This window comes from Trachurus trachurus, assembly GCF_905171665.1.
Source record: "Trachurus trachurus genome assembly, chromosome: 1".
NCBI classification, from domain to species: domain Eukaryota; kingdom Metazoa; phylum Chordata; class Actinopteri; order Carangiformes; family Carangidae; genus Trachurus; species Trachurus trachurus.
Genome location: NC_139891.1, coordinates 19,589,265 through 19,613,514, shown reverse-complemented (window position 1 = coordinate 19,613,514; position 24,250 = coordinate 19,589,265). Strand labels below are relative to the sequence as shown.

At 42.2% G+C, this 24,250-nt stretch overlaps 1 protein-coding gene across 1 annotated transcript; it reads left to right on the top strand.

The window, feature by feature from the left end:
* Positions 1-5,883: 5,883 nt before the first annotated feature.
* On the top strand, positions 5,884-23,602 carry LOC310986006 (neuronal membrane glycoprotein M6-a-like; the record flags this gene model as incomplete). The annotated part of the gene is made up of 7 exons (XM_083971698.1): positions 5,884-5,920; positions 18,123-18,315; positions 19,466-19,622; positions 21,502-21,655; positions 22,522-22,598; positions 22,805-22,870; positions 23,450-23,602. The coding sequence occupies 7 exons, from the start codon at positions 5,884-5,886 to the stop codon at positions 23,600-23,602; spliced, it is 837 nt and encodes a 278-aa protein (XP_083827824.1).
* Positions 23,603-24,250: the final 648 nt, after the last annotated feature.

Genomic DNA, 24,250 nt, shown 5'->3' with positions numbered 1-24,250 from the left:
GTCCCCACGGACTGTTAAAATCTCTACCCTTACAGCAGATGTAAACATGTTTCTTCCTTCATAACTGTCACCTGTTTGTAATAATTAAGGAGTAAAAATCGGCAAAATGGGAAGGATTGCATCACAATTAACCAGCTCTCTACCACAGACTTTCTTCAGAGGAAAGGTTTTGACTTTTGGCTAAAATCAAATTTTTTGGTTTGATATCATTCTTGACAAGAACATACATTTTTATAAACCATCGGAACTTTCAAAAGCAACAGGATATGTGATCATCATGTTTTCTAGTTTAAAATAGTCCAAAGCTTAATGAAGTTTGGTATTCATCACAGCTATGTGTGATAGTAATGGCCGGTGCAGTTTACACTCATGTCAGCCAGAGGGCAGTGTGGGGTCACAAGTAACACCTCTTAACATCGGGATGGTCAGATCTATGGACCTGAGGAGAAACACAATGACCAGAGGAGAAACAAACAGACACTAGGTCTACACTAGGGGCTGCAACATGTTGCAATTACTGTATATGGGCAGATCATGTGTTTGTGATGTGTGGTTGAAGTTGGAATCAGTCATTTTTGCTCTTCATTTTTAATTGAGAAAATATGTTTGTTAATATATGAGAATATATGGATTTTTTTTAAAACCTTATTCAAGACAGTATATGTGCATTTAAAAAAATGTTTTATATTTAAATTATTTGCATTAGCTAACTATGAATAAAAGCTAATAGCCAGTATTCAAAATTTCACTGGGTGTTGGAATACATGTGTTACCCAAGAACCTTTCTCTGTGTCCTCTTCCAGTCATTTTTCTTTTTAATCCTTGCCTTCTCTTCCTGACCTTTCTCATTCTCTTCTTGCTGTTGCCTCAGATCAGTGTCAACAGTGAATACACGCGTTTCCTCGATAGCAGCCAACACATGTTTGATAAGTCCAAAGGAGATTGCAGAGCTGTTATTGGCTCATTGGCTGACCAGTTACAATTCAAGGCACACCAGGGTTATACCACTTACTGTAAATAGGCCTCTCATTTATTGCCCCACTGCAAATATAGTTTGATTGTCGCTTGCACACTGTGAAAGACACAAGGCTGGCAGAGCAAATCAGGCTAGCCGGATGGTGTAGCAAGGTAGCTGTACAATGCTGTTTTGTAAACCTATAATCTGTTTAACCCAAAATGCTAACAGCCCACCAACCAGATAGCCTACAGTAAATCCATTTTTTGGTACTTGACACCATCCAGTCACTGCCCAGACATCACTGATAATCCAGAGGGGGCCCATTGAGAAGCCCCATCAAATCTACAGCCACCACACAATGGTTACATTTTGGCTTGGCATGATAAGGCAAAGAGTCAGAGTGGCCCAAAGAATCAAAGGTTAATATGGGCAAACCCAGAGACCACTGTCTGCAAAGTCTTCAACTTCAATCTCAGGGGAAATTCTCGCATCTCCACCCAAGGGGATATTGCATATGAGAGCGGCACAGCCAAAATCTCCATTGTGGAGGTGAGTGCTCTGAGTAGTCATAGCAGCAACCTGAGACACAGTTGAGGCACACAAGGAGTAAGGGATACTGTCAACCGAAAAGGGATGATTGGCCCGTGGGTTTCCTGAGTCAGCAGCAGTGGAGGGACAGAGGAGTCCAGGAGGGGGGGCAATCCCAGGTGACATAGGGCAACAATAATGCACATGTAGAGCAATTTTAGAGTTCCCAATTAACTTAGTGTCTTGGGAGGGTGGGAGAAATCCAGGGTCCCCCCACCACCACCATGAATAAAATGCTAGAAATGAAAGAAAAAGTACTGGCAACCATTAAAAGATAACTGTGAATGATACTCTTGAAATAGGTCAAACCTGACAACCAAACCTAACTATCCAAGAGGAAAGACAAGATGAGCCACCCTAACAGAGTGCAAGAAGGTGTCCCTTTACGACGTTTCACCCTTCCAGGCCAGCAGAACTCCTCTGTCTATCTCCCAGCAGATCAATGCAGGAGATTGCATCACTTCCTCAGGAGACAGTCAGTAGGTACGAGCACCCTTCTGCACTATGCAGGAACTTGAACATCTCATCTCATCTCTTGGCTTATCATCACTTTAGACTTTAGGCCTGGATTCATGTGATAGCTGCGGTCCATTTGGTATCCAGTTTTCCTTGGCTAAACTCAGCTGCTTCTCAGTCTGTTTCCCGTCAGAGGGCCACCAGTTCCCAGTCATATTGGTGGCACCAAACAATACATCTCTCCTTCAACAGTCCCCTCAACCAGATAGTTGAAAAACTTTACCAGGGCCTCAATGGATTGGAGTGTGCTCTACCTAAGGGTCAACTTCAACCACTCTTGCAACAGTTCTTGGCACCCCTTAATGAAAGAGATGTTACGCCTTTTGTGCCAAACAAGGACTTGAAACTCCAAACCTGCTACCAAGAGGTATAATTGAATGCTCCAGTGAAACACTGACAACAATGTAAAGGGTGCAACTCATGATTGGACCAATGAGCCTCATCCAGTTAACGGGTCACCTTTTCAAGTCATCCCTTTATTTATTGGCAAAGACCTTCTGGGCATAAGTCCGCCAGCCTCTTCTCCTTAACTACATGTAACATGTCTTTGCACCATGTTTCATTAAATACATAACTTGCAGATAAGTCTTCTTGTGCTTGAACCAGCTATTCCATTGGTCATAAAAAAAACTTGTGTTTCTCTCAGTTTTTTTCTGGATGCTTCTGGGCATAGTTAGCGGTATTTCTGTGCACTACACATGGTGAGTTGGGAGCTTGCATTGGCATCGCCCGTAGTTATTGAGGTACCAAAAGTGTAGGAGAAGTAAACCACTCAGAATCATAAACCAGATGGAATTAAAAATGGTATCAACAACAGTGAAGCCACCGAGATGCCAGGAGCTGTCTGAGGTTGAATGACAACACAGAAAGGTGTGCCGTCCGAGCCAGCATGTTTGACAAAGGTGTCAGTTGGGGATGTGGGACATATTGAGTCAGTAACTTGGTCTCTATAGACCTCAAGAGCACACCACAGCAGTGGTGTGCACAGACTTTTTGAAGGGCAGGGGCGAAAAGGAAAAAAAGGGGCACCTAATAGCGCGTCCTCGCCACTGAAGAGGGCACTTTAAGCACGCGTTTTGGCTTCCCTGAAGGCACTTTAACACGTGTTTTAGCTCCCAAGAGGCCACTTTAGCACATGTTTTGGCTCCTAGATGTGGCTCCTAGAGGGCACTTTCAGGGCTGCCAAGTTTCAGAAAATGACAAGAGTGAGACTGTAGCGACATGGTGCATTTGGATGAAAATCGAAAATTTTTTGGCCTTTTTTAACATTGATTTGGCCTGTTTTAATATCGATACCTTAAGACTAAAAAAACGTCGATTTGGCCTGTTTTAACACGTGTTTTGGCCCCCAAGAGGGTACTTTAGCACACGTTTTGGCTCCTAGAGAGCACTTTAGCACGCATTTTGGCTTCCAAGGGGGCACTTTAACACGTGTTTTGGCTCCCAAGAGGCCACTTTAGCACATGTTTTGGCTCCTAGATGTGGCTCCTAGAGGGCACTTTCAGGGCTGCCAAGTTTCAGAATATGACAAGAGTGAGACTGTAGCGACATGGTGCGTTTGGCCGGCGACCACAGGTCGGCGGCAAAAAAAATTTGGCCTTTTTAAACGTTGATTTGGCCTGTTTTATAATATCAATACCTTAAGACTAAAAAACATCGATGTGGCCTGTTTTAACACGTGTTTTGGCTCCCAAGAGGGCACTTTAGCACACGTTTTGGCTTCGAAGGGCACTTTATCATGTGTTTTGGCTTCCAAGAAGGCACTTTAACATGTGTTTTGACTCCTAGAGGGCACTTTAGCACACGTTCTGGCTACCATGAGGGCACTTTAGCACACGTTTAGGCTCCTAGAGGGCACTTTAGCACGCGTTTTGGCTCCCAAGAGGGCACTTAAGCACGCGTTTCAGCTCCTAGAGGGCACTTTAGCACGCATTGTGGCTCCTAGAGGGCTCTATAGCACACGTTTTGGCTCCTAGAGGGCACTTTAGCATACGTTTTGGCCCCCATGACGGCACTTGAGCACACGTTTTAGCTCCTAGAGGGCACTTTAACACACGTTTTGCCCCCCATGAGGACACTTTAGCACGTGTTTTGGCTTCCAAGAGGGCACTTTAACGCGCGTTTTGGCTCCCAGGGGGCACTTTAGCACGCGTTTTTCAACAATTGGGCCACGAGGGGGGGCGACCGCCCCCCCTGCCCCCCCCCCCCCCCTGTGCACGCCACTGCACCACAGAGCTGTAGTGTTTTAATACATCTCTTGAATTAAGCTCAGCTGTTGTCCTGTTGATTGGAGATCCACTGAATCAAGAAGCCTATGGTATTAGACTGGTCATATTAATTATTCAATAATTCAATACCAGTGAAGAAATGTGCCCCCTGTTAACAAGGATTTTAATCCTTAAATTGCAATTTTAAATAGAAACACAGGATTTTTAGCTTTATTACGCTACATTTTTACCTTAATTAAACAGCTTCAGAGTAATTGTGATGGTTTAATAAATGACATGTAACTTGTTACAGGGAGAATAGAGGCTCTCTGCCTTCCAACTATCGTCTCTTGGTTGAAAACCAACCTTGTAAGATCAGCCTCCGCCCCAATAACCCAGCTCTCGTCTCTGCGCATCGCAACACAAACATGCCCATAAGAGTACACAAATATACATGTTGTAAAATTGAATATGATATATAACGTTATAGCCTACCGCTCCATTGATTGCTTGCAAACTTCATTCCTTTACTCACCATCAGGTGGAAAGAAACACCTACGTTAAAGCTGTACAGAAAAGAAAATTTAATTTGGGCCCACTGTGGGTCTTAACATTAGTGTAATAATAACTCATCTATCAGACGATGTAGGCCAAACTTTGTGCAAAATTCTATTTTCGAGTAAATCCGGGATGAAAGTATGGTATTTTTTTCCCACATTGGATAATGCAGGCACATGAATTATACGTCACCCTGCTCACAATTCATCAGCCACTGATATTGGATCCATCATCCGTCAATCCAACGTCTGAGACACACACACCGAGCTCGGTCTCGCCCCAAGCTTTGAATATCCCGCCCGCTCGATAACGACCAATCAAATTCGTCGTGGAAACTCGGCACGACAAACAGGACAAACGGCCATTTCTGAACACCTTTAAATTGTCTTTATCGAGTATTTTCATCTACTGAAATTAGCACGCTAACCAGCTAGCTTCAGCCATTCAAAATAAATAAATAGCCTAAATAAAATCCTGTACAATTATGATGGCAGATATTACCTGGTTTGTTAATTTAGTATTTCATCTTTAGATTGGATATTTTAGAACATTATTGACTCATTGAGCAGACTCTAGTGGTCAATTGAGGAAATTAAGTTTCTAACACTTAAATGTTGGCTTCATGTTTCCTGGAGTGATATTTAGGGTTGTATCACATTAAAATCTAAATAAAATGATCGACTGTTTGTAAGAGTGTGACTATCCTTGTTTACCTTGTGTATTAGTCTTGACTTGGACTGATTCATGAGGAAAGTTACATCACCAGGAAATATTGAATTTGGCTGTTTATGTCCATGTTTTCTGTGTTTGATGTAGAAGTTATGTAAATAAATATCTCTGGGTAGATGAAATGATGCTGGAAGAGCACAGAGAGAGGAGAGAGAGCGGAGCAGGGAAACAGGGACTTCTCTGCACCTCCATCATCTGCAGGGAGGGAAAAAAACCCTCACACACATACACAGCCTCCCACATACACACACACACAGTGCTGAGAGCTAGCAAGAGGCTTTAAACAGCTTCACGCAAACAGAGACAAAGGGACTGTAACCTGCCACAATGGAGGAAAACATGGATGAATCGCAAAGCCAGAAAGGTAGGGCAGAAGAGCAGTTTGTTCTTTTTTCTTAATCTTTCATCAGATGAAACACTCTACCATTGTTCTGTTCATTCTTCTTTCCTGGCGTCATGGGATTCCTTTGTGTGTGTGTGTGTGTGTGTGTTGTGGGAAGAGAGACGGAGGATAACATGCTCGTCCTGCAGAAAACAAATTGATCACATATTAGTTTGTACATTTAATGTGCACATTTTCACTCACATTTTTTCCCCCTCACACCTCCTTTGAGCAGTAATACAAAGACAGACCAGTATTTTTTAAAGGTGCCGTCTATACGTGTGATTACAATAAGACGTTATACCAGCCCCTTCAGGTCTGTGTTATAATGAGTGGCTGTAGAACAAAGCACAGTGTTTGGGGTGAGGATGAGAGGAGCTGGTAGACACTGGAGGGTTGGTGCTGTTTTGGAGGCTTGACGGACAGATGGACGGACAGATGGATAGATGCATGCAGGAGGTGGGAGTGGCGGGGTGGGGGTGGGGGTGGAGGGGAGGCAGATACAAAGAGGGAGCGTGGGGCAAAACCTTGAAATAAAGAGTAAGAATGAGGAGCAGGATAAGTGGAGCAGTGATTGATGCCTTGGGATTTTCTTTGTTCGGCTCCATTGTTGATGCTTCACGCCTGTCTGAACCCTTTCTCCTCTGCTTGCTCGCTCGCTTTCTACGTGTCACCCTTTTTTTTCTGGTGTCTACCCTTTTCCTCCATTTTCTTCTTCTCTCCCTTTCCCTGTCTCCCCCTTTATATACATTTCCTCTGTGTTTCTGATTCAGTGTATTTCAGACTTGATTTTCTGGGTCTATCAGCCTCTCTGTCTCTGTCTACTACCCCCACCGCCCCCACCCCACCCCACCCCTCCTCTCTCTCTCTCCCTCCACCATCTATTTGGACTCATCTCTTGCTCACCTCCATCTTGCTGTCAGTTGCTCTCTCCCTCCCTTTTTCACAGCTTTTATTTTTTAACCATTTCTTTTCCTCCTCATTACAAATACACATTTGAAATCACCATCATCTATATGGTCATGTTGTTGTTGTTTTTAAATTTCATTTTCATGTTTTTCTCATCCTCTCATTTTGTTGTTGTGAGCGGTGAAAATGGGCGTGTCCATTTTCTTCATGGCACCTTGAGTCTGACTCAGACATGAGCAATGCTGTTGACACAAACTATGATCAAAGCATTTGCAATATAAAATAAACAGTTATTTGGATTAGTGGCTGTGGTAATGTTTATCAATAGTATATCTGTAACACTGTTGCGGTGCTGTCTTCTGTTGTGTGATTGGCAGAATCCTGTGTTTTTTTCTGGAAGGAACCAGCCAATCACAACACAATTTTCTCTCCAGGCTCTGAGCCCCTCTCTCCGTCTGTTCATCCATTCATCTTATTACCACATCCCTGTCACTCTCTCCTCCCTCATTTAGCCAATAATAAGTACAAGTGTGTGTTGACAAGTGGCTCGACAGGTGAGGGAATGAGATTACGGAAAATGCAGGAGAGCTGTTGTATTCATAATTTAGAGCACTGACGGTGTTTTTGCAGCTGTATGGTTGGTTGTTTGTCACAGATCATGTTCAGCTGTTGAATACATTTAAACTGAGATTTAACTGTGAAGCATAAAAATGTTTTTTTTTTATTATTATTCATAAATGATCAAACCTACAAGCCCATGGACATAAAATCCGATGAGAAGGTAATTACAACTCTGTTGCATCTCAGCAACAAACCTCCAGCAGGCTTCATAATTGGTGTTGTAGTATTTATGTTGGATGACAAAATTAAAACCAGTGGTCATAATGTGAAATATGTCAATAACAGACCTGGTACACTATTCATGAAAAAAACCTCTTCACTAAGGCCCTTCCTTGATCCCAAATGCTCATATGACCACACCAGTGGCATGGATTAAAGCAGATATCAGCTTCACGGCCGTTTCGGCTAATGCTGCGTTCAAGGCAGGCTTTTGAAACCGTAAGTTACAGCTTCAAGTCACAACTACGACTTGGTAGCGTTCCAGGTAACCCGTAGCTCGTGTTTTTACCATCCTGTTGTCTGTGAAAGTTCCCTATAACGGCCACTCGTAACTTCCGACCCGTGAACTCGTACCAGATCGAACTGGTATGACTTCACAGGAAGGAAAAACACAAAGTACGAGTTTCTTTGAACGCACCATGAGTTAGCAGCCCCCGCCCTTGTCAGGCATCAATTGGTCCTCGTGCTACGTCACCACATTCACGCGCATCCCTTGGCTGCACACACAGCCCTTCATGCCGTTCTCTCTCCTCATTGGATAACACTTGTATCCCACAAGGAAAATTTTCTCCTCAGGTTACAGCAGAGCAGAGTGACGGAGAGACTCGTGTTTAGGCTGAAATACTTCATGTAAGTGATTGCTGACGGAAAATAGGACTATTTAGGACTTATATTAACAAAAACATTCCACTGATATCTGCTTTAACCCAGCAAAGTATAGTTATTGTTGTCTTTGTCATATTTGGATTGGTGTATGTTTTAACACAGGGTTTGGTGTACCACCTGATCCATGCCCTTTTACACCCAAACAGCCATAAGTCTACCTCTTCTGGTAGATGGTATCTGTGTTCAGGGACCTCCTTCACCTCAATGCCCTTCCCTCATTCGTTGACTCACTTAAAGGAGACAAATTATGCCCCCTTTCCACAAATTAAAATAGTTCCCAGGTGTCTTAAAGACATGTCTGTGACATGCATTGGTCAAAATACCCCAAGGATCAAACATCACAGCTCTTTCCATACTCTCAAAACAGCCCTGTTTCAGTGCCTGTCCCCTTTAAATGCAAATGAACCACCGTTTGCCCCGCCCCACCACTTCAACCAGTCCCAGGTAGGGGTGGTATTATGCAAATTCAAAACCTAGTTACATCACTGGAAACCAACTGAGGGAACAGTTCGTAAAACCACGTGGATTTCAACATACTGTAGGGGCCTGCACATTACAGATTTTTTTTGTTAATTCGCACAGTTTGGGGGCCGGAAGGCAAGACAAACACCCAAATATATGTTAAAGAGTCTTCAAAAAGTGGTATTTCCATAATATGTCCACTTTAAGAGTGTGCCAACACCTCTGAGAGTTAATGACCACCTCCTCGGTCTTGGAGGTGTTCAGATGGAGGCATAGTTCTTGTTCAATTCGCTGAAGGCCACTGTCAGATCTCTGTACTCCTCTTCCTGCCAATTCCTGATACTCATCACAATATTGTAGCTGTGTTATCCCGGTATCTATGGATGTGTCAAGACTAAGAGTTGTAGCTAAAGTCTGTTGTATACAGAGTGAATAAGGAACTGAGTCAGAGAAATCCCCCGTGGAACTCCAGTGCTGCTCATCACTGTCCCCAAGACACAGTTACCCAGCCTGGCATACTGGGGTCATGTTGTCAAGTGACCCACAACCCAGGATGTGAAGGATTTGCCCCCATCCCTTTGAGCTTGTCTTTGAGAATGGAGGGTTGGATGGTGTTAAATGGACTTGAATGAACGTAAGTCTCATAAACGCCCGGATCATCCAAGTAAGAATGGGACCAGTGGAGCATGTAAAAGATATCATCCACTCCAGTTTGTTCCTTATAGGCAAACTGCAGGGGGCATAGTGCAAATTCAACCTGTAGTCTTAGAAAATGGAGAAGTACAGTAGCTGCTCGTTTTTTCACGTTACTTTAGTCGCTGGAACAAGACATGATGTCTACCACACCTCACTGGTGTTGTTGTACTGCAGATTCTCTACTTTCATCCTGTAGTCCTCTTTAATCTCTTCTTCAGATCTTGTTACACACACCTGAGCTTCTCCTTGTCTCCATCCCTGTTGCCCTCGTTGATCTGGAAGAAAGTTTTGCTGTTACCGTGTTACCACAGTTTCTTGTTTGTGAGGAAGTACACTCCTCACTGGCAATACACTGTCCATACAGAAGTTAATGTAGTTTAATACACTCAACCATTCTTTTAAGGTTTGTGTTGTTGCTGCTATCATTTCCCTGTTACTGTAGCACCATCCAATCTGTGCACTCAAAACAGTCCTTGCCTCTGGGATCCAAGTCCTGAATGAGCGGGTGACTGCAGCCTGCCTCAGTACACAGAAGGGCTGAAGAAAAAACAGATTATGATCTGATCTGCCAAGTGGTGGCAGAGCCGAAGCTGTGTTAAGCCTCCTTGGAGTTTGAATACAACAGATCAAGCGTCTTATTTCTGAGTGTCAACATAGTGAATAATGCCAGTTAAGTGATAGGTCAGAGTGACATGTTTAAAATCCCCTGATATTGCAATGAATGCATCAGAGTCCTGGACCTGAACTCACAACAGTTTGGCTTGTGGAGAAATAGACATAGCAATGGTGACGATGTGAGAGAATTGCCAACATATGTGGTATGATCTCCTCCATTGCTGTGATATGCCCAGGGGTGCACCAACTGTTGTTCACAAGCAGAACCAGTCATCCACCTTTCTTCTTTCCACTTGCATCTCACACAGAACAGCCTGCAGTGATGTTGCTTAACAAGGCCTCTGTGAAACACACAAGTCTACACTCACAATATACTCACTGTTTTGTCAGAAATGCATGAAGCTGAGGAGAGGCGAACAGTATGGAGTGATGAAGGTTGTGTTTGTGGTACCAATACCAGTAAGAATTTAAAACTACTTTCACCCCTGCTGTAGATAAACTATGAGGTGCCAGGATGTTCTGTCACTTGTTGCCAAAAAGAATGATATTAAGGTCAAGCACTGTGATAAACCTATAATATGAACTAATGGAGAGGCCAGGAACCACTGGGTCAAAGTATTTTGAATGTGTTGAAGTTGCAACATCACAGATGTTTTCCTTCAGTTGTTAAAACATCCACTCAGTCAAGAGATAATGGAGTCAGGGGCTTCTTTAGAGCTTGATGTTAATGCCCTGCCCTGAAAAAACATTAAATTATACAAATATGCATTAGAATTAAGATAAATCTAATAAAATCTTTTAAAATTCTACTCCAAATGCATTTGAGATTTAGATCCTGCAATTCACAACCGACAGATGCGCTTTACTTGAGTCCAGACAATGTCCACATCATAATTCATGTCAATTATCCACACTGCAAAGTGCATGTATGGTGGCGGATATGTGGGTATGTAATTGTGGGAATGTATGTATGGTGGTGGATATACGTTTGTGGTTTTGATGTTGTGTTTGTAAAGTGGTGTGTGAAATTTCTCGTGGCTGTACGGAAAGTGAAAACAATTATCCTGGAAAGGACAATAACATCTCATCTAATCTGTTCTAATCTAGACTAATCTAAACTAATCTAATCTAATCTAAAACAACATATGTCCTGCAAAAATCACAACACAACAGAAGCGCTTCCAGCTCAACACAAGGAGGGTCCTGAGGGGTGAGGTCAGTTAGTAGAGCATGTACCATGAAGACAAAACCTTAACCAACCTGTCCAACCTGTGGCCCTTTCCTCCATATCATCTTCTCTCTCCTCTCTTTTTCTCTCTCTCCCTCTTTGAAACAGAATAAAGGCACCTGCTGGGACACACTTGTTATTCAATTCAATTTTTCACTTCAAAAGTCACAAATTGATAAAGGTATTTTCTAAATGCGCAGCTTGTTTTTGCATTTGCACGTGTTCTGCTCTGTGATGATCTGTCAGAGCCACTGTAGACTCTATAAATAACCACTGACTACATCACAAAGTGCCTCTCAGGAAACACGAAAGATGGTTTATGGTTTAGTATGAAGTCACAAAATATGGCGCCTGCAGTAAATATAAACTAAAACAGGTGAATTTCTGATGTAGTGCAGACTAGAGGTCAGAGGGAGAGCTGTCAGCAGTCAGAGGACCATCTGCTTCATATCCATTTCATTATGATGACCACTAATAGAAAGGCACTTCATGGGCAGAGAAAAAGTCAATACAAATGGACTTAGCAGGCTCACGGGGGATGAAAAGTGGAGAGAGGCAAAAGAGGGAGCGGCATAATTTCATTACTGAACACTGGCTTGACTGTCAGCAGTCTGAACAGGATTTTGATCCTGACCACTCTGGCCATGGTATATCATTACTCTGTTGGATCATCTCTGTGGTTCTGATACCAACAGATCCTGGGACCAAAGAAATATGAACATGCAAGATTGTTCTCCTGGTAATTAGTCATAGTAATTAATTATAACAAGAGCAAAGGGAAGATTGCAGTGCATTATCCACATGTTACCTCAGCAGCCACTGATAGTGCTGACATGATAGACGACATCTGCTTTGTCACCACAATAACAGCAAACTTAAGAACATTTAATGATTAGACAACTTATAATTGATTCTAGATATCAGTGAATGTCTCCTCAACTGTCTCAGACCCGATATACCAGAAGTCCATCTACCCCTCCTTAGCCGCAGTTGTGGGTTAGTCCGTACAAAGAGCTCTCTGCATGACAGGACCATGATTACTGCCAGTTCATGCAGCAGAAAATCTGTGCAGGATGACAATGAGCCCTGGATACATTTAACATTTTTGGCTCAGCACAGGAAGGATATGTCAGTAATTAATTTACAATGTATGTGTAAGAACATGTGTATGACATTTATGAACTCAAAGACAAATCAAAGCAGACAGTTTTGTGTATCACAGAGCATGGCTAACAAGATCATGTCATATTGGATTGACACAGTAGGGGAAGTTTTGCCACCACTAATTCCATGGTTTAAAATGGGCTTTCCCATCACAACTTGTATTATAGACTGCAGTGAGAGCCTTTTACCTTGATTCGAGAGGGAAATCATACAACCATTATTACTCACAAAACACAATTACCTGGTAGCTGCTGACCCTCAGAATTGGTCGTCCCAAAGGGCCCAATTTGTGTCCCTCTTGTCAGTTTAAGTCAGGATTTCATTGGTGATTTAAACTGGTAAATGGGCTGCACTTACATTTGGCTTCTCTATTGACTACTCAGAGTGCTTTGCCCTGCAAGCCACATTCAGGCATTCACTTGCTTTTCTGTCACATATACAACAAATCTGGATAATTTAAGGTTGAATGAGCCAGAATTGAACTACTTACGCATATAATTTACATAATATAAACAAATTGATTCATTGATTCATTAACTGATACTTCAGTCAGCAATTCATCTGTGTAATGAGATTGATTTGTGGCTGGACCACAGCAGCGGAACCATTCCTACTGGCTATTGCTCCTTTTTAATTTGTGCAGAGGAAGTGTTGTATGTATGGGAACCTTTGGCAACACCGGCTGCTGAACACAAATCCGTTTTCACTGCTGTTTCTAATTCTATTTGAGCTGCTTGTGCATCACTTCAACACATGCCCAGTGGAATCTGAATAGAGTCACAGCTGAGATTATAACGTGTATCTGGTACTGTATGGCTAAAAATCTTATCACCAACTGCACTTTTCCTCCTCACAACTTCAAGTGAAGTGATTTTGAGGACATAAGGGCTTCATCCACACTGTCTCCTAAGTCTCTCTGTGACAGATGTTGTGGTGTTTTAGGGATTGATTGAGCCACTACAGCCTCACAGCTCATGTCATATTGCTGTTCTGCCATGTGGCGCCTGACGCTTATCTGACTCAGACACTGAGGCTCAAGTTACTTTGATGTTCCTAATGGAGTATTTTATCATTGCTGCATTGGTGCTTTTATTATTGTAACCATGACGACGGAGGTCCAGTAAACCTGTGGGTCATATATAGTAGCCTACATTAGGGGGTTGATGGTTGTTCAGATTTGAGGCTGGATGGAAAAGTAAATGTTCTCAGCTTTACTGAGCATGTTCATGGTGCCCAGCAGATGAACCTCACATAGGCTACTACTGGATGAGTGGGTCCAGCTGTAGATCAGAGGACGCTCCCTCAGCTTGTAATCAGAGTGCTGGCTTGTTATTATGGAGTGGTGGTTACTATAGTAACCATGACAAGGCTTGGCTAGGGTTTGGAAAATATCATTATTTGGGCTGAAGTCACCACTTCCTTAACATTAGATGATCTTTGTTGTCCCAGTTACAATGATAACATTGAAGAGTCACATGAACTGTTGCTTTCACATGGGAATCGAACACTTTGCTCTTGTGTCATTTTCATTCGTCCACCACAACTTCCTCCAAATATGGACTTTGTCTCTCAACACAACATCACCAGATTTTGCCCTTTGCTCCTGGCTTGGTGACTACAACCATCAGATGTTGCATAGCTTTAGGTCATAACACAGTTTGTTTGATTGATTTAAAGATTCTCCACTCATTTCAGTGAAATCTGAAATCTATGGAGCACTTATTGACACTCGTGAATCAGAACTCTGATAAACTATGGAGAAGTTATTGTCTTCCTCACTGTAACTTTTTAAATCAAATATTATAACAACTCTGACAAGTCATCTTGTTTAAACTGCTCACAGTTTAGCAGCTGCATTTTATTTTGGCACGTCATTTTGAGAAAATGACCTTTCCCAATATGAGCGGATCAGTAATTATAATCATTTTGCCATTTACAGCCTGTGTGGGCGTGGTCTGAATGTCTCACATCCATCACTGTCCTGTCAATGGGGTTTCCTCCGCCTGCTCTTGGGGGCTCTGTATCTTCTTCCTAATGAATATGATGCAGCACATAAACTCCTGATTGGTTTTCTTCCTTTCATTATCACAGGTTCCAATATTTAGATTACTACTACAGTAAGGCGGCCTAAGGCATTCACTGGCACAAACCAAGGAGTTACAGAGTAGGAAGCAGCATTTTTCAGTATCTGATCTGCAGCTGCTGCAGGTGAACAAGTATCAAACCCACAACAGCACAGGACCTGACCTGACCACACTAACTTGGCTTTACTGTCTCCCATGAAAACAGGCCTTTGACTCTGGAGTGTGTAGCCAGACAAACAGACAATAAATTGATTCATTGGAACAAAACAAAACAGACAGATTAATTATGAGAAACAATACCTTGTTATCTGTGATCACTGTGATCATTGAGAGGACAGATAACCAGCCCTGTCTTCATCTCTCCTGCTATCTATCTATCTATCTATCTATCTATCTATCTATCTATCTATCTATCTATCTATCTATCTATCTATCTATCTATCTATCTATCTATCTATCTATCTATCTATCTATCTATCTATCTATCTATCATATCATATATCATATAGATCATAGATCATAGATGCACAGGCTTTGTGTTCAGCTTGGCCCAGTTTTTACCAGGTCACTGGGTCTTTCCTGCATTTCAAGCCCAAATATGGAAATGTGACAAGGATTATATCATGGCTGACATTCAGGACGCAAACACACACACACACACACACACACACACACACACACACACACACACACACACACACACACACACACACTCAGACATTTTCCCTCCTAAAAAAACACACATGTTTACAACCCGTTTACATGAGAGGCTCACACTCAGTCTGTGTGTTACCTCGGTGTGTTTCAGTGACACACACACACACACATATATCTATGTAGCATATAGGCTATATCTATAATATTTCAGTCTAAACTGAAAATGTACGTTTACATTGTTTCCTGGGTGATACCAGAGCAGACTGTTCACACAATCGCAGCATTAGTGTTTCTTTCTTTACGTGTGTGAAAACGTGTATTAGTGTGCCTGTGTAACGCTCTGGCTCTGGCTCTGGCTGTTGCTATGACAACTGTACAGGCAAAGTGGGTCAGTTGCCTCCTGCCACACCCCTGTTGGCATGGCAACAAGGCTGGTCAATTAAGCTTCAGCACTGCGATGACTCACACTCACACACACAGACAAACAAACCTCTTTCTGTGCAACAGAAGGGAGGAGGAGGGGAGATATTAATATTATGATCATTATAATAATAATCATTATTATTATTATTATCAAGGTGCCATGTAATGGAAATGGAAGAATTGCAACATTACAGTAAACTACCCTAAATTGTGGGTGAATAATAACCTTAACCAAACCCATCCTCTCCCTTTTTCAATACACCTCAAACCTTTTACATCTAGTACTAGGCAGGAGGACCTGCTACCCCACTGTGATTTCACCAGTTAATACAGGTTGACTGTAAAATGTATTTTCAATATATAGTGATATAGCCTAGAGCAAGAGTGATTCAGACACACTGATAGCTACCGATTTATGTTATTGAATGCAGCACATGATTATGAGACTGATGCCAGTGGTCACCAAAACCCAGTGGGTAAGATAGTTACACAGTGAACTCATACAGTTGTTCACACCTGTTGGATTTGTCCCGTTGGCTTTGTGCACCTGATACTGACTTGTATTCTGATGCATAACCCTCCCTGAAAACAGTGCACATCTGTCATACAGTTCAGAACCTAATAAATAAAGATTTATAGGCGGCATTTATTGTCACTAGACAAGGTCACACCTGTGCAGTCATAATGTGTAATCAGCATCTGGATATGTCACAGCTGGCAGGTGCAGCTTCCTTTTTTGTTGTTGTTGTTGCTCAGTATAGATTTATTCCCCAGTAGCAAGTGCTGTTGTAAATAAACCATCAGAGTTTGATTCAGATGTGCATGGGGCAATGTAAAGCAGCAGAGCAGTAAATGTCTAGATGTCTCACCTCACTCTAGTGGTCTCTAACCACGCAAATAGTTCTGGTTTTGGTTTCTTCCTCCACAGTTACGACAGTAGAAAAACAATTCAACAGAGACATCATGTTACAGTACTTCATGAATGAGTAAAAGTAGAGCTTCACTGCCTTCACCTGTAAAGGCCAGAGCAGTGTTGTAGGAACTAGGCCAGTAGTTTCCCATGAGTCTTTAGGCTGAGCTACATATATCCTGGATATATCTGCCTGGACCCAGTTATCACACATGTACTGACTTTGTACTGAGCACTCCTGTAAAGTGAGACACCTGTTTTCACTGTGTCTGCACATTGATTACAAATGATCTTCTAGCTTTACAACCACTTCACACAGACCGAGTCACATTACAGACATGCACCAAAGTGTTTGTGTTACTGAGGTATATGCTCATGCTTCATCACAGACTATTGTATTTTCTTCTTCTTTTTTTAAATCATTATGTCTGTGGTAAAGCATGCAATTTGTCCATGGTCTGTATTTGTTGTGGAACTTTGTAATTTCAACCTCAGTTGAAGAGTTTGTGATTACATGTCCACATGGCCCAGGAGCGAATGGTATCACTGCATCCGTTTTTATAAATATATTTAAAAAAATTAAAAAAAAAGATTCATTTGAATGCCTTTCTGCCTTTTATGTAATCACATGGACATTTTCATCCCCCAAGGATATCAATGTAAATCTTTGAAAAAAGACAATGTCATGAACTGATCATCAAGAAACAAATCAGTAGTGGTGGTTCTTTCAGAGTGAACTGTTTGTTCACTAATGTAGGTTAGTAGGTTCAGGTCTTGGTTTGGTTTTGATCTGGTCTCAGTTACTAGTTTAATTTGATGATGGATTCACTTTCTGATCAACAATTTTAACTCCCAAGATCAATTACATCACTTCCATGTTACCGCTTCCTTCCTCACTACTTAAAAAAATACAACGGGATGATAGAAAAGTTTATCTGAGCAGGGAAAACACTTAATCGGACCAAAGACAAGGGGGGATTAGCACTATCATGAATAGACTGGTATCATTTGTCATTTTCTTTGTCTCAGCTATCTAAAATTCACCTAGCCCCTACAAAGGTCCCTCTGTGGGTCAGGATAGAAGAGCGACTAGTGTATCCTTTTTCTGTGAAGGCCTTCCTTTCACAAACAGATAGGCCAGTTCCCTCCCAAGACCTGGCACTGGCTTTTGCCAGACAGTCATGGAAAATTGCATGTCATCAAATAACAAAAACCAATCCATATTTATCAAGCAGATCCTCCATATGGTATAATAAGAAACTATTAATAGATACTGTAAGAAGAATTTCTTTTGGGATAAATGGATTAGGTGCATCAACATTTTATGAATTTATTAGAAGTACATAAGTGTCAAAACTGGATGGTCTAAAAGTATGTTGGGATAGGGACCTGGCTCAGGAGATTCCAGAAGATGATTGGAAAAAACGATGTGCATTATGGCACTGTTACTCACGTGAAACACAATCACAACTCATTTGTTATAAAATATTAAATAGATAACATCACCTCTGTGTCTGTCTGTGTGTTTAGGCTGCAAGGAGTGCTGTGAGCGGTGTGTGGGCAGTCTGCCCTGGGCCTCTCTCATCGCTACGATCCTCCTCTACATGGGTGTGGCCTTGTTCTGTGGGTGTGGCCACGAGGCTCTGAGCGGCACTGTCACCATCCTGCAGAACTACTTTGAAGTCATCAGAGCTCCAGGCGAGACGCTTGATGTCTTCACCATGTAAGTGGCTCCACCTACCTACCTTCATCACTCACACATTAAATGACATAACCTGTTGGTTTTCTTCTTACTTCTCACTACAAGCAGGTACATTACAATCAGATGAGCGAGTGAATGTTGAAAACACAACTGTGGCTGGCAAATTAAATGTAATATTAACTTAATTCTTCAAACAAGAAGTTACTGCATTAATTAGAAAAGTTGAGTAAGTATGAGCAATTGGTGATCACCGTCATCCGTCTCTCGGCACAACTGTAACCCTGTCCCATTCAAATGGCCTGACATTGATTTGAAGGACTTGTAAGTGACTTCTGATGACCACCGTACCTGTGGCATTTTCTTTTGTTTAACCACAATGACTACATTTCAAAACACATCAGTACCTATATGTGTCCATTTGCCACCATCCACTTTCATGATGTGATATAGTTGCTATAGGCTCTGAGGCCCTGAGATTAGGTCAGCGTTGGCGTTCAGCCCACTGTTAGGCAAGCTCAGTAAAGCCACCACTGCCATCCTCAACCTATGTGCATCAGTCGTCACATCCACTCCCTGTATCACAACACCAGAGCAGCAGATGTACAGGCATGTCTGGCTGCGCCTCTCTTAAAGCCTGAGGTGTGCTTGCAGCATCCGAGCCCTCCTCTGATCACTAACAAGATGCCACGCCAGCTTCTCCAGCTGTGTCTCGCCCCGCTGCTGGAGCGGGGGCTTTGGCTTGTCTTGTGTCCATGATAGCCTCAGACATCAAGGAATTAATAGACAGCTAGACGTACAGTACAGGCTGATAAGGGTTACATGCTGCAGTTTGCCTCAACCCCCCACAGCTCAGCAGGGATCTGGAAACTGTCCTGTCAACCCAGGACCAGTTCCTCTCTCTTTAATCAGTGCCAGGAACACCTAAAAAAAACAGTTTCCATGGTTTTCATTTGTAGGCTTTCTGTACTGTCCAACTGCATGAGCCAGTGATGATATTAAAAACACTCTTGATTGTTACAGCTGTGACTGACTGAGGTCAGAGGTTGTAAAGATGTCACACTGCAGCTTCATATACAACCTCTGGTGATTTAGTTGAGTGTATGAATAACATGTAATATAGTCGACATCAAATGCATGTGTTTGTGTGTGTGTGTGTGTGTTCTCTACACAGTATCGACATCCTGAAGTACATCATCTATGGCCTTGCAGCTGGATTCTTTGTGTTTGGCGTCCTGCTGTTGGTTGAGGGCTTCTTCACCACTGGAGCCATCAGGGACCTGTACGGAGAGTTCAAGATCTCCGCCTGTGGACGCTGCCTCACTGCATTTGTAAGAAAACATCACAGCTAGTGGACTGATATTTAAAACTGTGCTACTGCTCTTCATGGTTTCAGACAAGTATGATATTATATCCATTGATGAGAGGAGGGATTGATTCGAGGTTTCAATTTTTTTCAGCAGAATTTTGTTATGTTTCAAACATGTTGAGTCAATGGCCTGTGGGTTGAACATAATCATGGAAAAAACATGGTTGGTTTCGTTTATTGGATATATAGAGAGAGATGAGATGGACTTCTTGTTCCAGTTGGTGAGGTCCTTTTCAATGTTTTGAATAATGGTGTGTAATTGGGGCAGAGTAGCTTAATAAAAGATAATTAATGTTGCCAGTCGATATTTTAAGACAGTTTCTCAATGCAGCATCCCACTCTATGCTGCAGAGTGAGAGGATTTTAGTTTTTGTCCAATTTATGGACTAATCTGATATTTCTGAGAATGTGGATTTCAAATTGAAAACCTCTGGGATGGATGTTGACAGGTTTGTAAGGTACAAGAGGATGTCATCAGAATATACACTAGTTTAGTGGTGAAAATGGGGAGTTTGTAGACCAGTAAGAGAGGTGTTTTGGTAAATGGTGGATGTTAGTGCTTCCAAAAAAAAATTACAAATAGTAGTGAAGAGAATGGATTTGGTTTTGTTGCTCACTACAGAGTGAGCAAGTGTTATGTAACTGATGGAGATGGGAAGCTGTAGAGTGTTATAATCGTTCAACTTGTAATCCAACTCCCCAAAACAATTTTTTTTGGAGAAAAAGCTTTACTTTTGTTTTGGAGTGAAATCATTTTAGAAGTGAGTAGTTCCATGGAGATTTGAAGGTGTGTGTTGTCTCTCCTTAGTTTGGTGGTGTGTAACTTAAAGGCTCAATGTCAGGACTTTTAGCTCGCAGAGAATGTCCAGCATTTGGTTAATGGATTGGAAAATATAAATCTGTATATAAGGATGCCCCAATCTTTTTTTTTTTTTTGCCACCGATACCAATCATCTGTGCTAATCAACAGCCAATACATAAATGTTTTTTGTGCTGTTATGGCAGTTGTCAGCAGAGTCGTAGCCACAAAAGTTCCTACAGGTTTTTACTTTGTTTAATGCTTCATTTTAATATCAAGGTCGGAGGATCTCTGCCTTTTTGGTCTTGAGTCTGTTTGTTTGTTACACTTGGCAGTAAACAAGGTGGTTCCCTCCACAGCAGACACTAAAGTATTAACCACAAGTGATGGGTATTAAGGTGACAAGGACTATCACATATTTTTAATAACCAATAATGATTGACAGCCACTTACTCTGGGAATCCTTGAGGATGAGTTTATTTCCAGGTCCTTAACTGTGTGTAAAGTGGGCTGTCTGTCTGTCTAGTGGTTGGGAATGAAATGCTGTGGTAATTGAAGTAAACATGTTTTTCAGTACTTTGTGTCAGACTGAACCAAGTGTCTCCTTCAGCAGCAGGTTGGCGCCATGTTTTATCCAATATCAACACATCACACTCACACTCAGCACCTCTCTTTATATTGAGTCTTATGAACAGGGACAGATTAATGTGAGGGGTGGTCAAGTGGTTGAGGCTGACTCCACAAGCCAGTCAAACCTCATAGGCGTACAGTAGACTGCAATTTTTAAATAATCTTCTTTACTGTAATCTTGGGTACATCAGCTAATATTTATAGTCTATGATTGGACCCATGTGGAAAGTTTAGAGGAGAAATCACAGTTTGGTTGAGCTCTTACCAACAATAATGAAGATTGTAGAGAGATACAGTATAGATTGGTATGTTACTAGGCTATATAAATGAAGATGCAGCAATATAGATATTACCTGATGATCACCCACTGGTCACATGAGTGCCTCACCGTGTGGTGTGCCTGTGTCTGCAGCTGATGTTCATGGCCTACCTGTTCTTCCTGGTGTGGCTCGGAGTGACAGCTTTCACCAGCCTGCCTGTCTTCATGTACTTCAACGTCTGGTCCATGTGTCAGAACACCAGCCTGGTGGAGGGAGCCAACATGTGCCTTGACCTGCGTCAGTTTGGTATGAATCACACGGAAACTGAATATTATTATCTGCACCTAATTCACACTGGTGAACTTTGACCTGATTTTATTTTACTCATTTATTTGCCTCCACACCAATCTGACCTGAAAGTTGCTGTTACCTGACAAAAGTTTTAAAAAGTTGTCAGAAACCCACCTGCTAAATTTCAAAATTCAGAGTAGTCTCCTCTCTCAGGCTTTTCCCCGCAGCTTTAGTAACAACAGGTCAGGGAGCCAATCAGAAGAGAGGAGGCTCTGTGCCTCTCACGGTCTCCTGAGTGATGTTATTGAAATATGGCAGATTTCAGGTAACAGTAAGTGAAACCAGGTCCAAACAAGGTTTGATGTTATGACATCAAAAACTACTTTTCTTTTTAAAGGCTGTGTCTCTAGGGTGTGCACTTTTCTCTGTGGACTAATAACTTTTATGTTTACACAGTACTGAACAACCTGCTTTAAAATAAAAGAACACACAATTCCTATATGGACCTTTAAATACTGTAACTTTTTTAGCATTTCTGCACAATAATTATAAATGAATAATCACTAGATGTATTTAACAACTAGAGATGTTAATGAAACTCAGTGGTTTATATTTCGATGGTTGTGTTGTGTATTATTTTACCTTGTGCACCTGTCCACCATGTTGTTCTCCACATTCAACAGACACAGGAAGAGGCAGACTCTGCAGTGCTGCCATCTATTGTCCAAATCCACAAACTGCACCTGCAAAATAAAATAATTACCATCATTTGAACATTTCTCACAATTACAATATTCAACATAAAGCCACCGGTTTATATATAGTAGACTACAATCAGCAGCACCCTGACTATGTACTGATTACGTTATTTTCTTGTTAAGGAGCCGTGACCATCAATGAGGAGAGGAAGGTGTGTACGGGATCTGAAAAATTCTTCAGGATGTGTGATTCCAATGAGGTGAGAGCGGCAAAGGGAAGACACAACTACAGATATGATGATCTGTGACCTACAGACACGAGAAAACTCTTAAAATCCACTCAAAATGACAGTATCTGTGTGTGTGTGTGTGTGTGTGTGTGTGTGTGTGTGTGTGTGTGTGTGTGTGTGTGTGTGTGTGTGTGTGTGTGTGTGTGTGTGTGTGTGTGTGTGTGTGTCTGTTGCAGCTGGACTTGACCTTCCATCTGTTTGTGTGCGCACTGGCAGGAGCAGGAGCTGCTGTCATTGCCATGGTAAGAGCCTTTATTCAGGGGCCGGCCTTCACATTGTGGTTTACAAGAGGACAAATATACCAGTAACAAAAACGACACCACATTTTTGTCTTTGCATGTGTTTTCTTAAGTTGCAGAGGTCTCATCATACCTCACAATGCATCTATGAAAAGTCCTGATTCTATAGCCTTCTACAGTGGGAGTGTAAAAAAATAAGTATACAATAAGTCAACAGGGGTCAGGGGAGCTCATTAAGCGGCTGGTCATTATGATATAATAGTGTTTTTATTTTAATCTGTGATAGCACATATTTGGCCACATGGGGGCAGCAGAGACACACTGTAAAAAGCTGCATAGCTTTAATGTAACTGCAGGCTGATGTCACACTGTGGACTTCACTGAGACCAGCTGAGACCAAAAGCCGCTCTATACGAACAGAGATAGTGAATCATGATGAGAGCAGCAGAAGGCTACAGGTACAGTCTGATACAGGACACGAGTTTAAGAAGGTTGAGAACCAGTAGTCTAGAAAAACACATTTCTTTCTCGTGATGAAGGTATTTCATTGTGCACCCTGACTCCCCTCGCCTCCACCCTCAGGTCCACTTCCTCATGGCTCTGGCTGCCAACTGGGGTTACCTGAAGGACGCCAGCCGGATGCAGAAGTACGAGGACATCAAGTCAAAGGAGGAGCAGGAGCTGCACGACATCCACTCTACACGCTCCAAAGAACGCCTCAATGCCTACACATAAACACACCGCTCTGGGAAACGACACGCACACATACCTGTCAGACACACAGAAAATGATACACACACACACACACTCTCTGTCTCTCTCACACAGACACACACAGCTCCTGACACTATAAACACAAGCGAAGAAACAACACAAACACACAACTGAAGGCAAAATGCAAACAGAAAGTGGTGAACTCACACACATCATCGTCATCCTCATGTTGACGGAAGATGATTGGTTTCCGGTGGTTCATACTATCACTTTAACATCTGTACGTGGGTTTTGCTCGATCCACACACACTTGACCCCTGACACCTGCCTTAAAGTGACAGAAAACATTCAGCTTTCAGCAAAGCCCGCCTCCCCTGCCCTGCGTTTTCAACACCCAAAAACGTTCTATCTAACCTGCTAAACCGAGCCGTAAAAAACCTGTTCCCAGCACAGAACATGTGAGCGAACATTAAAACCAAAAACTAAACCCAAAGAAACGTATTTTTCATTAGAATGATCTGATTAAAGGTTTCTGTGTCCGATATACAGTCACACCACACTGCTGAGAGCTACTCACGACGTGACACACCGAAGCCAAGAATCTGAATACACGACGAGGATGGAGTTGGTGTCTCTGAGCTCATCACTGAACAACCGCACACACATGTA